We start from the raw sequence: 13,380 nt of genomic DNA, 5'->3' as shown, positions 1-13,380 counted from the left end.
AGAAAGGAGAAATTCTACGCCCCTGACTCACAAATCAGCTCCCTCACCCGTGCCTATAAATTCTTACTTTCCATGCGCTAGTTTAGAAATTTATGTTTCTGAAAATTACTGGGATTGAAACACAAACCCTAACAGCAGCTGCTCAACGACCAATCAGCTCACAGACTTCGTGTGATGTCACTCGAACACTTTTTTCAAATCCAGGAGCAGCTCAGGAAGGGCCCAGATTCTCCCAAACCCGGAACCTGCTCCCACACAGGTCCGGCTCATCTCACTCCCGGAACCTGCTCCCACACAGGTCCGGCTCATCTCACTCCCGGAACCTGCTCCCACACAGGTCCGGCTCATCTCACTCCCGGAACCTGCTCCCACACAGGTCCGGCTCATCTCATTCCCGGAACCTGCTCCCACACAGGTCCGGCTCCTCTCATTCCCGGAACCTGCTCCCACACAGGTCCGGCTCCTCTCACTCCCATATTGGCCCCTGTATTTAATCACACACAACACCAACTCCGCAAAATTCCGGAACCTGCTCCCACACAGGTCCGGCTCCTTCGCTCCAGGAAGCTTCTCCCACAAAATTCCAACGTCTCCCAACCCCGGAACCTGCTCCCACACAGGACCGGCTCCTTCCAATCCCGGAACCTGCTCCGACCGAGCTCCGGCTCCTCCCGCTCCCGGAACCTGCTCCGACCGAGCTCCGGCTCCTCCCGCTCCCGGAACCTGCTCCGACCGAGCTCCGGCTCCTCCCGCTCCCGGAACCTGCTCCGACCGAGCTCCGGCTCCTCCCGCTCCCGGAACCTGCTCCGACCGAGCTCCGGCTCCTCCCGCTCCCGGAACCTGCTCCGACCGAGCTCCGGCTCCTCCCGCTCCCGGAACCTGCTCCGACCGAGCTCCGGCTCCTCCCGCTCCCGGAACCTGCTCCGACCGAGCTCCGGCTCCTCCCGCTCCCGGAACCTGCTCCCACATAGTTTCGGTTCCTATCGCTCCCAGAACCTGATCCCACACATGTCCAGCTCCACTCGTTCCCGGATCCTGATCCCACACATGTCCGGCTCCACTCGTTCCCGGATCCTGATCCCACACATGTCCGGCTCCACTCGTTCCCGGATCCTGATCCCACACAGGTCCGGCTCCACTCGTTCCCGGATCCTGATCCCACACAGGTCCGGCTCCACTCGTTCCCGGATCCTGATCCCACACAGGTCCGGCTCCACTCGTTCCCGGATCCTGATCCCACACATGTCCGGCTCCACTCGTTCCCGGATCCTGATCCCACACATGTCCGGCTCCACTCGTTCCCGGATCCTGATCCCACACAGGTCTGGCTCCACTCGTTCCCGGATCCTGATCCCACACATGTCCGGCTCCACTCGTTCCCGGATCCTGATCCCACACATGTCCGGCTCCACTCGTTCCCGGATCCTGATCCCACACAGGTCCGGCTCCACTCGTTCCCGGATCCTGATCCCACACAGATCCGGCTCCTCTCGCTCCCGGAACCTACTTCTGCTCCTATTTTTTTTGTGTTGTTGTGTTTTTTTTGAGTGTTAATGTTCTGGAACTTGCTGCCCACGAGCGAGTGGAAACTGAGATGATCAATGAAATCCAATGGAAATTGAACAGGCACTTGAAAAAATGAAATGTGCAGGTTGACTGGGCTAACGCGGTGCAATAGGACTGAATGGATTGCTCCTCTCAGAGCCAGAATGGAGGCAGTGGACTGAATGCCTCCTTCTGTGCTGTAAATGATTAAAGAAGTGATAATGAGTAGGGATAAATGGGTCATTTTCAAGTTGTCGGGCTGTGGTTGGTTGACTGGTACAAGGATCAGTGCAAGGAACCCAAAAAGCTGTTGGCCAACATTTATAAGTTTCACACCTTTTATAAAATATTCTGCCTTTCTAATCTTACACCCAAAGTAACTATCCTCACACTTCCCCACATTATACGCCACCCGCCATCTTGTTTGTAAAGAGCATATCTTTTTATTTCTGTTGTGACTGTGGGTTTAAATGACAATGGCTGCAGTTTGAAGGACATGTCTACTGGAACAGTGTGAAGGATGTTTACAATGTTGCTGTCCTGGAACAGAGTGTGCAATGAAAGACAGGATGTTGCCAAGGCGGAGTCTGGTCTAATGGGGAACTGCCTGACAACAATGTTTTAATTGACTCGTAACCAGGTGACCAGGGTTTGTGTGAGAGTAGTGCAGCAGAATAGCTCCTAGCCTGAAAAGAAAACAACCTAAAATCGCTCTCTTCTGTATGTGTAAGATTCCAATAATTCTACAATAATAGTTAGCTGGCTTTTTCTCCTCATATCTCTGTAACCTGCTCTCTCTCTGAAAACCCCTGTCAAGAGCCAAAGGGGAAAATCACTGTTAGAGACATTGAAAGGCAAACGCTCAACCAGTAAACTAAAGATTGAAAGTGCTGGAAGACCAAATCGTGTCATCAACAAAGAGCTGAAAGGGATTTGGAGGCATCGATCAAAATCAACCCATTGAATCCTGTACTCAGGAATTGGTGTAATTGAACTGTTCTATCCCACCTTTAACATCCATGTTTTTTGTGTGTCTTATGTGTCTTGTATGTGTGTGAATAGGGATTTGAGAAGGAGCAGGGTTAGGTTATAGAGTTAGAAATTAGCCGTTCATATTTCTTTCTTTTGCCACTGGTTAATGACAATTTGTTCAATAAACAGTTATTTACTTGGTAAGTTTACAAACCTGGTGCTCATATTCTGTTAACCTAAATCAAACAATTAGCTGGGTTGGTCAAATTTTTCCACATTTGTCACGGCCCAGGGATCAGTGGGGCTCGATATTACAGCGCGCTATCCCCAGTCAGTCATGACAGTTACCCACTCACCTTACCTGCCTATATCTCTCTGTGTCCTCCCCACAGCTTACCTTCCCACCGAGCTTTAAACCATCAGCAAACTTAGACTCGTCATTCTTTGCCTAAGTCAATAATATAGATTGTTAATAGCTGAGACTCCCTTAATAACAGCTTCCAGCATTTTCCCAATGATTGCCGTTAGAATAATTGGCAGTTCCCTGTTTTCTCTCTCCCTCCTTTTTTTGAAAAACAATGCTGCACTTGTCAACTTCCAATCTGATTCTGCCCATCGAGTAAAACAAGGAGGAACCGTGTCCAGGAGCGGAGGCAGCATTGTGGGCGTTCCTACATCACAAGCACTGCTGCAGTTCAAAAACACCGCCGTCCGCCCCCTCAAGGAACATTTGGGATGGACAATAAAAGAGCAACAATGGGCATTACCACAGATGCCCCTATGCCACGAGCTAATTTCTAAAAAGAGTTAGCAACCAGAGGGCACAGATTTAAAGTGAATGAGTTAATGACAGAAGAACCCGGAGAAATGCGAAGGGACTTTTGTTTTACCTATCGTGAGTAGAGGTGGAAGAGGTTACCAGATTCAATCATAATATTCAAATTGAATTGGACAAATGCTTGAAGGGGAAAAATCTACAGGGGTAAGAGGAACAAGCAGGAGAGTGGGGATTAATTGAACAGCTCTTTAAAAAGAGTCAGCACAGATACAAGGGATGAATGGCATCATTCTGTGCTTTATAATTCTGTGACAAACCCGTAGGGCAGCTACAGTCTGGATTTTAAAGAGGGTTAGGTACAAAGCAAAGCTCCTCTACTTTTCCATTGTTAACCTTTTGTACAGGATACCTTTCCTGAAACTGCTGAATGATATCCATCTATAAGGCATACTGAGGATTAACAGAAGCCCACAAGGTTAGTGATAACAACTAACTCTTTGTTATAAAAGCAAGGTTTACTTACTCATTTCTCCTGAGATCCAGCATTAAGTCCCCTCCCTCCAGCTCCACGGAGATGTTGATGTGATCTGGGTAGCTCCTCTGCGAAGGGCACAAAGGGTGACTCACTATTAGATGTGATTTACTCAATGAAGCTCTCATATTACTACTCACAAGACAGTAATTCTGGAGAGTAAATGCCTGTATGAATACACGGTTCCCTCCATCTTTCGGACCTCTACAGAGGTTTACAGCAAGACCAGTTATCTCCTGTACCATAGAATGATAGAATAGTACAGGACAGAATAGTCCAATGAGTCTGCCCCTGCTCTTTCCAAACATCATTCCAGTTAGTCCCACTTAATCTGCGGTCATTACCGAGTCCGGACTATTTGTAACTCCAGACCCACAACAATGTGGTTGACTCTGAACTACCCTCAACTTTACGCACCCACTGAGCCCATCGTCTCCAGGGCGATTAGGGAGGGGCCATGCCCGTGACATCCATCCCATCATCCCCCTAAATGAATTTTTAAAAACTGCTTTTCCTGCATTTCTTTCCCATTCAAGTATTTCTCCAATTCTCTTTTGAAATCTATTAGACAGTGCTTTCCGAATCGTAAAGACTCAGTGACCGGAGAGCAACATAACACAGCCACACCATCACTACACCATTGGTCACACTCTCACAGTTTTCCTCAACCATTTTTTTTTATTCATTTACAGGATGTGGGCATCTCTGGCTAGGCCAGCATTTATTGCCCATCCCTAACTGCCCTTGTTCAGAGGGGCATTTAAGAGCCAACCACATTGCTGTGGGTCTGGAGTCACATGTAGGTCAGACCAGGTGAGGACAGCAGATTTCCTTCCCTAAAAGACATTAGTGAACCAGGTGGGTTTTTACAACAATGGTTTCAGGGTCATCATTAGACTTTTAATTCCAGATTTTTATTGAATTCAAACTCTGCCGTGACAGGATTCAAACCCGGGTCCCCAGAGAATTCCCCTCGGTCTCTGGGTTACTAGTCCAGTGACAATACCACAGTGCCATGGTCTCCCCTAGACATGTCTGTCTCGTCATCCCTCGCGCACTCTCTTACACTCTCTCACTGTCACTGACTCTCTCGCTCGCTCTCTCTCTCTCTTGTATTCTCTCTCTGCTTTCCCTCTATCTCCTTCTTGTTTACTGTTCCCTCCTTGGCTTTCAATTTAACCTAAATCACAGTTCCAATCCCGTCTCAACTCCGTCTTCCCATTGCATCCTCCCTCCCTCCCTCCCTCCCAGCACTCCATCAGGATAGGGGTACCATAAACTGGTTCGCATGATGGGAGAGGTAGAAAGTGAATGAGAAGGAACAAGGCAATAGTGCAGGGTAGCGATACGGAGAATGGTAACTAGATGGTAAGAGGGGAGAACAGAGCATACAAACAGAAGGCTGCACCAGCAAGTAAGGTCAGAGTAAGGAAAAATAGCAAAAAAACAGAATCAAAGTCTCTTTAGTTGAATTCCAACAGTATTCATAACAAGATAGATGAACTCATCGCACAAATTGAAACACATTGGTAAGATATGATAACCATTACAGAGCCTTGGCTGCATAGTGACCAGGGCTGGGTACTGGACGTTCAAGGGCGTTTAAGATTTTAGAAAGATCGGAAGAAAGGAAAAGGAGATGGGCCAACTCTGTTCAAAAGGATGAGATCTGTACAGCAGGGAAACGTGGTTTTGGTTTGGAAGATCGAGACGTGGAACAGCCTGGGTGGAGATGAGAAATAGGGAGGGAAAGAAGTCATTGGTGAGAGTAGTTTTATAGGCCCACTAGCAGGAGGACAGAGCACAAGTCAAAAAGAATGCAACCTCGCAGGAGACGTAATGCAATCATAATGGGCGAATTTAATCTTAAAATCGATCAGGCTAATCAAATTGGCAAAGGTGGGCTGAAGATGGGCTCATGATATTTTGGGACAGTTTCTTAGAACGGTGTGCAAGAAATGGAACCTTTAACAGTTCTGTGATTCTGATCTTAATCCTTTTCAGAGTAAGTATAGAATTCCTATGGGATGGGTAGGAATAGCGTCAGGCCACCCTAGCAGAGAAATCTTTCCTCCTTCCTCTCGAAAAGCACACAAACAGTCCCTGGAAATGTCAAGGTCTCTTTGTTTCAGACTTCATGGACACTTTAATCACAGGAAATGGTTCATTTTCAAGGACTAAGGACGTTCTGGAAGAATTTGTCTTTTAGAAGGCACTGTCCCTGAAAGGGTTAATGCAGGACTCTGACTGCTATTCCTGCAAAAAGCACCCTTTCACCAGAAAGGGTCATTAAGCAGTTGAAAAGAGGCTGGAAACCTCTTGACCCTGGTGAACTGTGTACAGAAGTTGAGGGGGTGGGGGGTTATTTGGCTCTGGAACTATGCCTGGAACTGTATTTTCAAAAACGGATTTTGGCTTTGGTTCTGGTTTTGGTTTTGAGAAGAGAAGGACCCACTGCTTGAGAAGGAAGACAGCAGCCTTTTTTACAGCCCAGAGCCAGTCCACAGCCAGATATGCACAAAAGCTGCTCCTAAGTTGAACGTAAGGAATAGGAGCAGGAGAAGGCCATTCAGCTCCTCAAGCCTGCCCTGCCATTTAATAAGATCTGTACAGCTGATCTGCCCCAGGCCTCTATCAATGTATAAATAATCACACTGCCTGGCAATCACCTTGTTAAAGGCAATTGCTAATTAAACAGGCGATGGGCATTGATTATCCCATCTAAACGGAATAAAAAGATACAGCTGGAACACTTGGTGTGGAAGCTACTCGGAAGTCAGCAGCACCGAGGAGCTGCCTCGAAAATAAACCAGCTTGAAATAAAAGATAAGCCTGGATTAATTCTTCCGCCACAACCTCTTGTTGTGAGTAACAGCCTCATCTCATCTTTCGTGCCAGCTCCTCATTGCCCTCAACTCCCTGATATTTCAAACATCTATCTACCTCCTCTTTACATACTTTCAGTGATCTAGCCTCCACAACTCTCTGGGGTAGAGAATTCCAGGCATTCACCACCCCCTCTGAGAGAAGAAATTCCTTCGCATCTCAGTTTAAATTGAGTGTCCCCTTATTCTGTAACTATGTCCCTAATCTTTTCAATATCTACCCTGTCAAGCCCCCTCAGAATCTTTAACATTTCAATAAGATCACCCCTCATTCTTCTAAACTCTAATGAATAAAGGGCCAACCTGTTTAGGCATTCTTGATAAGTCAACCCCTTCATCCCAGGAATCAGCCCAGTGAATCTCTTTTGAACTGCCTCCAATGCCAGTAAATCCTTTCTTAAATACGGGGACCAAAACTGTGCACAGTACTCCAGGTGCAGCCTCACCATCACCCTGTACAGTTGTAACAAGACTTCCCTATGTTTAAACTCCAACCCCCTAGCAATACAGGCCAAAATTCTATTTGCTGCCTTAATTACTTGCTGTACCTGCACGCTAACTTTTTGTGTTTCATGCACAAAAATACCCAGATCCCTCTGTGCTGCACTTTTTTGGAGTCTCTCTCCATTTAAATAATAGTCTGCCTTTTGATTCTTCCTACCAAAGTGCATGAGCTCACACTTTCCTACATTAAACTCCATCTGCCAAGTTTTTGCCCACTCACTCAACCTGTCTCTATCCCCTTTCAGATTCCTTATGTCCTCATCACAACATTGCCCTCCCACCTATTTTTGTATTGTCAGCAAATTTGGATACATTACACTCTGCCCCCTCCTCCAAGTCATTCATATAGATAGTAAATAATTGAGGCCCTAGGACTGATCCTTGTGGCACTCCACTAGTTACATCTTTCCAACCTGAAAAAGACCCATTAATCCTTACTCTGTCTTCTGTGTGTTACCCAATCCTCAATCCATGCTAATTCTTTATCCACAGTAACTGGAGCTCTTATCTTAACATAGAAACTAGGAGCAGGAGTAGGCCATTTGGCCCTTCGAGCCTGCTCCGCTATTCAACATGATCATGGCTGATCATCCAACTCAATAGCCTGTTCCCGCTTTCTCCCCATTCCTTTGATCCCTTTTGCCCCAAGAGCTTTTTCTAACCCCTTCTTGAAAACATACAGTGTTTTGGCCTCAACTACTTTCTGTGGTAACGAATTCCACAGGCTCACCACTCTCTGGGTGAAGAAATGTCTCCTCATCTCAGTCCTAAATGGTCTACCCCATATCCTCAGACTGGGACCCCTGGTTCTGGACTCCCCCACCATCGGGAACATCCTTCATGCATCTACCCTATGTAGTCCTGTTAGAATTTTATAGGTTTCTTTGAGATCCCCCCTCATTCTTCTGAACTCCAGCGAATATAATCCTAACCGACTCAATCTCTCCTCATATGTCAGTCCCGCCATCCCAGGAATCAGTCTGGTAAACCTTTGCTGCACTCCCTCTATAGCAAGTACATCCTTCCTCAAGAGACCAAAACTGCACACAATATTCCAGGTGTGGTCTCACCAACGACTTGTACAATTGCAGCAAGACACCCCTGCTCCTGTACTCGAATCCTCTCGCAATGAAGGCCAACATACCGTTTGCCTTCTTTACCGCCTGCTGCACCTGCATGCTTACCTTCAGCAATCTTGTGCAATAACCTTTTATGTGGCACCTAGTCGAATGTTTTCTGGAAATCCATATGCACTACATCTACCAGTTCCCCTTTATCAACTCTGCTTGTCATATCCTCAAAGGACTCTAGAAAATTTGTCAAACATGATTTCCCTTTCACAAAACCATCTTGACTCTGTTTGATTGTGTTAAGCTTTTCTAAATGTTCTGCTATTTCTTCCTTAATAATGGACTCTAGCATTTTCCCAATGACAGATGTTAGGCTGACTGGCCTATAGTTTCCTGCTTTTTGTCTCCCTCCCTTCTTGAACAGGGGCATCACATTAGCAATTTTCCAATCTGCTGGGACCCTCTTAGAACCCAATGAGTTCTGGAATATTTCAACCAATGCTCCACTATCTCTGCAATCACTTTTTTATTCATTCCTGGGATGTGGGCTTCACTGGCTGGGCCAGCATTTATTGCCCATCCCTAATTGCCCTTGAGAAGGTGGTGGTGAGCTGCCTTCTTGAACCGCTGCAGTCCATGTGGTGTAGGTACATCCACAGTGCTGTTAGGGAGGGAGTTCCAGGATTTTGACCCTTTGACAGTGAAGGAACGGTGATATATTTCCAACTGAGGATGGTGAGTGACTTGGAGAGGAACTTCCAGGTGGTGGTGTTCCCATCTATCTGCTGCCCTTGTCCTTCTAGATGGTAGTTGTTGTGGGTTTGGAAGGTGCTGTCGAAGGAACATTGATGAATTCCTGAAGTGCATCAGTAGATGGTACACACACTGCTGTTACTGTGCAACGATGGTGGAGGGAGTTAATATTTGTGGATGGGGTACCAATCAAGTGGGCTGCTTTGTCCTGGATAGTGTCCAGCTTCTTGAGTGTTGTGGGAGCTGCACTCATCCAGGTAAGTGGAGAGTATTCCATCATACTCCTGACTTGTGCCTTGTAGATGATGGACAGGCTTTGGAAAGTCAGGAGGTGAGTTACTCATCGCACTATTCCTGGCCTCTGATCTGCTCTTGTAGCCACGGTATTTATATGGCTGGTCCAGTTCAGTTTCTGGTCAATGGTAACCCCAGGGTGTTGATAGTGGGGGATTCAGTGATGGTAATGCCATTGAACATCAAGGGGCAATTCTTGCTGGGCAAGGGAATTAAAGGTTATTGGGGTTAGATGAGAATGTGGAATTGGAAACAAACAGATCAGCCCTGATCTTACTGGACAGAGGAGCAGGCTCGAGGGGCTGAATGGCCTAACTTGTGCTCCTATTTCGTATGTTCGTATACCATCCATGAAAAACCCTTTTCTTCTCTCTTGCAAATTCCACATAGGTCTGGCCCGGTTTCCTTTACAGATTTCTATCTTTGGCACCAGAGGCTGACAGACACAGTGCACAGCTGCTGAGAACAGCTGCCTTTACTCTGTTACAGTCACCCAAGTGCTCTTCTGAAAGACATAAGTACGTGTCCAAAGCTTGCCCTGCGTATACACACTGTACAAACACAGTCTAAGATTGTTTAGGTTAATTAAGATTGATGGCAATTCTTTCAACTGACACAAAGTACATTTCTACTCCCTTCTTACTAAATGTAGGTACCAAGTGAATATCCCTCACCAAATCAAAACAAAGAGTAATTTGCTCTACATCATCTTCACCTTTCACCTCCAGTTCATGTTTGTGTACGTTAAGGATTTCTCCTTACAATTCTGTCTTTTTCTTTCTTTCTTTCTTCCCCTTCTCGCTTCTCCATTTCTAATTTTCTCTTTCTCTTCCTCTTCTCCAAATTTTCACAACACAATGTTCGCAACACAATTCACAACACTCAAGAAGCTTAACACCATCCAGGACAAAGCAGCCCCCACATCCACAAACATTCATTCCCTCCACAAACTGACACACAGTAGCAGCAGGACAACCACTACCATCTAGCAGGACAAGGGCAGCAGATACATGGGGACACCACCACCTGGAAGTTCCCCTCCAAGTCACTCACCATCCTGACTTGGAAATATATCAGCCGTTCCTTCACTGTCACTGGGTCAAAACCCTGGAACTCTCTCCCTAACCGCACTGTGGGTGTACCTACACCACATGGACTGCAGCGGTTCAAGAAGGCAGCTCACCACCACCTTCTCAAGGGCAACTAGGGATGGGCAATAAATGCTGGACCAGCCAGTGAAGCCCACATATCCCGTGAATGAATAAAAAAAAAGTTGTTCTCTCATTTCTCTTTCTGACTTCTTTCTCATTCAACCTCTCATTACTGTCTCCACGATTTTCTTTCCAATTTCAACCTTTCTATTCCGTTTTGTCTTCTTTCCCTTTCTTATTCCATTTGAAGTCTGGCTAGTCCTATTTGAGCATGAGCAGACCATCTTTTCCTTCTCCAGCTTCAAGTGAGGAGCTAATTCTCCAATGTCCTCTGCCTTCCTAGCTGCTGTGTTTAAGCTGTCTGCCATTTACCCTGCTACAGCTGTGCGGAATGGGAAGCTATTCTTTTTGATATTTTGGGGGGCAATATTGTGTTATTCTGTAAATATGTGTGTCTGTGTATAAATGATTTAATTAAGCTGGGCAGAGGTTAATAGAAGACTGATTGTCGGGGGTGGGGGGGGTGTTAAAACATGAAAAGGACAGAGGCGTTAAATTGGAGGTACAAGTGGATAGTTTGGATCTAACGTTTGCATTGTTAGATAAGTTGAGAGTTCATTTGAATATCAAAAGGGAAGTCAGGTTACAAGAAACATGTTTGCATCGTGCAGAAGTTCCAAAGGCAAACAGAAGAAGGGTGTTATATTTTTTTGACTAAAAAGCAGAGAAAAATAAAATAAAAACACGAAAGATTTAATATTTGGAAGAGTTTCAAAGAGGTGGGAGAACAGTGGGACATGAGGTGAAAGGGGGAAAAGGGTATTTTAGAGGTATGGGAACAGTTTGCTGTTGGCTGTGTAAGGAAGATCTCCTGGAAATAGCTATAGGATGGGAGAAAATGTTGTTTCCAGTCAAGCCAAAGAAGTCTTGGGCTCCAACAAGCAGTCTTGGTTAGGCAATAAATGCTAGACCAGCCAGCAACACCCACATCCTGTGAGTGAATAAAAAATGAAAAAGGTGCAATCACATTGCTCGGTGTGGTCTATAGGCTACCAACTAGTGGGAAGAAGATAGAGGAACAAATTTACAAGGAAATTCAGGGAGGTGCCAAAATTAGAGTAGAGTAGACTTTAATTATCTTGATATAGACTGGATAGTAGGAATACAAAGGGCAGAGAGGATCAAGAGTTCCTAGAGTGTGTTCAGAAGTGTTTTTTTACAGCGGTACATGTCCAGTTCAATGAGAAAGGAGGCAATGCTAGATCTGGGAATGAAGTGGGCAAAGTGGATCTAGTGTCAGTGGGAGAACATTGAGAGGACAGTGATCATTGTGTCATGAGGTTTAGGCTGACTATGGGAAAGGGCAAGGAACAATCCAGACTGAGAATAATTAACCAGGAGAAAGTCAATTTCAATGGTGTAAGAATGACTAATTTGGGTTCGATCCAATCAGAGTGGTAAGCAAAACTGTAACTGCGTAACACGCCTGCCTTTGGAGAGAATAGTCATTGGATAAATGTGGGTTAAGTAAGGAAGGTCAGGCATGGACTTGTTAAGGAAAAATGGTGTTTAATGAATTTGCTTGAGATTTTGATGAGGTAACAGGCTTGATGAGGGTAATGCTGTTGATGTGGTATATACGGACTTCCAAAAGACAATTGATAGTGTCGCACAACAGACATGTGGGCAAAGTTAGAGCTCATGGATAAAAAGAACAGTAGCAACTTGGCTCCCAAACTGGCTGAGTGAAAGGAACCGAAACAGTGGTGAGTGGGTGATTTTTCAAGCTGGAGGAAGGTTAACAGTGGAGTTTCCCAGGAGTGGGTATTAGAGTGCCTGCTCTCCCTGATTAATATAACTGACCTAGACCTCGGTGCACAGGACGCAATTTCAAAATTTGCAGATGATACAAAACTTGGAAGTGTGCACTGTGAGGAGGATAGTGTAGAACTTGAAAGGAGCAGAGACATATTAAATAGCAGGTACAACAAGCTATGTTGGTGTGGATCCACTAGAATTGTCGATATTCAATCGCTCGGTGGCAATACCGTGCACTGTACGGCTGGCTTTGATCAATCAGCTCCTTTAAAATAACGGAAGCAACGACAGTAACCTTATCTTCCTTGTCACTCCTCCAAGATCCAGACTTTGTTTTCACCTTTTTTCTTACTAAGCCACAACCCAGCCTGCGCTGCAACTGCACAGTTTGATGGTGTGAGCTCAGATGACTCTGTGCCTTTGTCTGGTTCCAACCATTTGCAGTTTCCCGGGAAACCTGAAGTTTCAATCTCCCCTTTCACTTCGGGTGTCGATCAGAAAATCCCAAGCTTTGAAACCGGAATCATTGCAGCCACTTCAGACATCAGCTGAGACGCGGTCTCCCATTGGCTCTGCAAACTGCACCTTCCATCACACCATTTTTACATTCAGTTTAAAAACCAGGTTATTTTATATCAGTTAGTAACAACACTGCTTCCAACACCAAGTCCAGGGCTCATGACAGTCCAACCTCGGTACCACTCCCCTGAAAAACATTCATTATTTTCTACCTTTCAACTGGGTCTAAGACAACCCTACTGCATTTGTTTTTAAATAGATTTCCAATCTTCCAACTCTCAAACTGGGATTCCCGCTCATGGTCTCAGGATTATTAGTAACCATGTGACTGAAACAAATTGAAATGATTTAGATCATTTCAGTGGACAGGGGGTGGGTGGGCAGCAGTTTGATCTGATCAGATTGATTACCTGAGGCAGCAGCCCTGCAATCCATTTGCGTTTCCCTGCGAAGACATGTGGGAATATAAACTTGTAATCCTTCAGCTCTTCAAGAAGCTGTTCCTGTTGAAATCGAAAACCTGTTTGAAATACAAGGGGAGATTTCATGGCATTTCAGC

At 45.7% G+C, this 13,380-nt stretch overlaps 1 protein-coding gene across 1 annotated transcript in view; it reads right to left on the bottom strand.

Moving 5' to 3' along the window:
• Positions 1-13,380, bottom strand: part of LOC144688630 (disintegrin and metalloproteinase domain-containing protein 19-like) — a 61,618-nt gene that overhangs the window by 34,813 nt on the left and 13,425 nt on the right. Inside the window, exons 3-4 of the mRNA XM_078555431.1 lie at positions 13,232-13,341; positions 3,819-3,895 (exon numbers count right to left, since the gene is read on the bottom strand). Of these exons, the coding sequence (XP_078411557.1) occupies positions 3,819-3,895; positions 13,232-13,341 (187 nt within the window). The remainder of the gene's footprint in view (positions 1-3,818; positions 3,896-13,231; positions 13,342-13,380) is intronic.

This window comes from Cetorhinus maximus, chromosome 1 (assembly GCF_964194155.1).
Source record: "Cetorhinus maximus chromosome 1, sCetMax3.hap1.1, whole genome shotgun sequence".
NCBI classification, from domain to species: domain Eukaryota; kingdom Metazoa; phylum Chordata; class Chondrichthyes; order Lamniformes; family Cetorhinidae; genus Cetorhinus; species Cetorhinus maximus.
This window is presented reverse-complemented; position numbering and strand designations above follow the sequence as displayed.